This window comes from Chinchilla lanigera, unplaced genomic scaffold (genome assembly GCF_000276665.1).
Source record: "Chinchilla lanigera isolate Chin_1 unplaced genomic scaffold, ChiLan1.0 scaffold00040, whole genome shotgun sequence".
Classification (NCBI taxonomy): Eukaryota; Metazoa; Chordata; class Mammalia; order Rodentia; family Chinchillidae; genus Chinchilla; species Chinchilla lanigera.
The window spans coordinates 10,937,474-10,940,130 of NW_004955441.1; the positions used below are offsets into that span (position 1 = coordinate 10,937,474).

Consider the following 2,657-nt stretch of genomic DNA (forward strand, 5'->3'; position numbering starts at 1 on the left):
AATAACAAAAAATATTCAAAAAAAAAAAAAAAAAAAAAAAAAAAAAAAACAAGACTTGTTTGCATAATTTGTTTATAGTGCTCACTGTGATTTCTGTTAAAGACTTCCATTGAGGTCCTCACTTGTCTTGGTTACTTTCCTTTCATTGCTGAGACAAAATACCGAACGCCCAAATTTAAGGAAGGAAAGGTTTATGTACCTCACAGTCTGTGGAGGTTTCAGCCTATACTCAGCTGGCTCCAAGGCAGGGCGGCATGGCACAGGGGCAACACTTCAAGGACGTAAAGCAGCAAAAGCAAAAAGGGGCAGGGGCAAGCAAGCCCCTTTTCTCTCCTTACATTGTATATCAGCTATCTGCCCATGCCCACACCATCTCCGCGCCCTCCTCTTGCACAGGCTCAGGTTAAATACGAAGTAAGGGCCCTGGCTCCCTGCTGAGTCACGGATCTAACCTTACAAACTTCTTAGGTTGACACAGTGAACAGCATCTTCGAGCAGGAAGGGCATGTCCTTTTCACCCTGGGATGTGCAGCTGCCCAGTTACTTAGTTAGGCTGCTAGACTTTACTTTTTAAAAAGTAAATTGTTTACAAATCCATCAGCTAGAAATAATCACTGTTCATCAAATCATTGTAATATTTTCCATATCATGTGTTGGATTTTAAGACTTGTTTGCATAATTTGTTTACAGTGCTCACTAGCCTGATGAGGCCCATATTTGAGCTGTGATTTCTGTCAGAGGACGGCATTCAAGTCTTCCACTGAGGTCCTCAATAGACTGACATTCATTAGGTTTCGAATTCCCCACGCGAAGGCAGTATAAGCCTGATGTCAGTGCTTCCGTGGCCAAGCTGTGGACCCAGCATAGCTGTGGGTGCGCCGGCCCCGTTGCCTTCTCCACTCACCCGAGCAGGGCCTCCCCCGCCAGGCAGGTGTCGTTGTTGATCTCTGCAGTTGCCACTAAAATTCACTAAGACTTCTTTGTTTCTTTGTTTTTGTTTTTTACAGTAGTGGGAAGGTTGAACCCAGAGCCTTCACACTGAGTGCATCCCCAGCCTTTAAAAACATTTTTTTAAAAAAACATGATCTCATTAAATTGCCCATACTGAGTCTACATTTGTGGTCTCCTCTGCCTCAGCCTCCCAGCATGCTAGATTCACTAAGACAGTTTTTAAAAGGCTCATCTCATATGCATATTTAAAATAATGTTTTACCTCAATGCTGTTACTTAAAGTAACTTTTTATTTTTTTATTTTTTTGGTACTGGGGATCGAACTCAGGACCTTGTGCTTACCAAGCAGGCACTGTGCCACTGAGCTATATCCCCAGCCCTAAGGTGACTTATTTACTAATAAAGTTTTTAAGAGGAAGCAAAAATGAATGGAGTAGGATGATCATATCAGAAACTAATCCCACCCAATATGGAAATACTGTCTGCCTTTTTTTGAACAGGGACGAGCCAGCAAAGCCAACCTTAGCTTTGGAATATACGTATGGAAGAAGAGCAAAAGGACATAACACAGTGAGTGTCTCCGTGATGATACTGCCATGCTGTTGGTGAGGAGATAGTGATGATGACTTTATGTTTTGCCTTTTAGCTACAGCCACTAAGCATATCCAGTTGTACACTTCAGAGCTGTATGCCATTAAGCCTCAAATGTGATCCAGCTGATACGAAGCCCATTTAAACTAAAAACATTTCAGCTTTCTCGCTTGATATGTCTTAAAATGCTGAAATGAGATTGCTTTGCAACTTCATCTTACAGTTCGTTGGCCTCCTGACATTGTGTTGATCTGACTTGTTCTGTTTTTCAAACAAGAATATTGTGTTACGTTCTGTCTCATTAAAAATCTGCTAAAACTTGACTTTTGAAGTATTTATAAGAATATACTTTTCAAAATCTAAATTATTAGCATTTAAAAAATACAGGGCTGAGATGTAGCTCAGTGGTAGAGCACTTGCATAGGAGGAACAGGTCCCTGGATTTAGTCCCCAGAACCAAAAAAACTCTTGCTACTACTGAGACCACATGCTCTATTTTCCCATTTTCACTTTAGTGTCTCTGCAGAGGAATGTTGGAAACCATTCAGGGGAGAGGAAGAACTTATAAAGTGGGTGGAGTAGGGGAGGCAAATTCCTGTGCAGACTCTTGAGTCCTCACATGAGGAGTCATTTCTTAAAGTTAATTCTGTGGAAGAACAGTCTAGAACACAGGGTCCCACAACTCCCATAACAAAGGCAAATGTTCACAGATTGATCTACTTCAAACATTTGCTCATTGGACAGTGTATAAAGAAAATTACAACTCATACCCTGGATCCACCAACAAAGAGCTCTAAAACGTTTTCTCAGGAAATGGTGAATTGAGGGAGATTTTCCAATGTGATGATTTCTCCCACAAACATTAATGATTCAATTATAATGAAATAATTTCAGAGATGAGGAGGTGAAGACTTGTTAAAAATTTTTAAAATTAAAATTCATCTAAAACTTGCTTTATGGTTGTTCTTCTGTCTTCTATTTCTATGCTGAAAGAAACTGTCAATGAGTCTTTGGTTGACCAGTATTGCATGTTTATATCTGTTTTCATGAGAAGCCACTTTGAAGATATCAATATGTAATACAACCACCATTGTTAACTCCCTACCACTTTGTTT

At 40.1% G+C, this 2,657-nt stretch overlaps 1 protein-coding gene across 1 annotated transcript in view; it reads left to right on the top strand.

Annotated features, from left to right (window-relative positions):
- Dync2li1 (dynein, cytoplasmic 2, light intermediate chain 1) overlaps positions 1-2,657 on the top strand; it is a 32,618-nt gene that overhangs the window by 8,897 nt on the left and 21,064 nt on the right. The window contains exon 4 of the mRNA XM_005390934.2: positions 1,452-1,521. Coding sequence (XP_005390991.1) covers positions 1,452-1,521 — 70 coding nt within the window. The remainder of the gene's footprint in view (positions 1-1,451; positions 1,522-2,657) is intronic.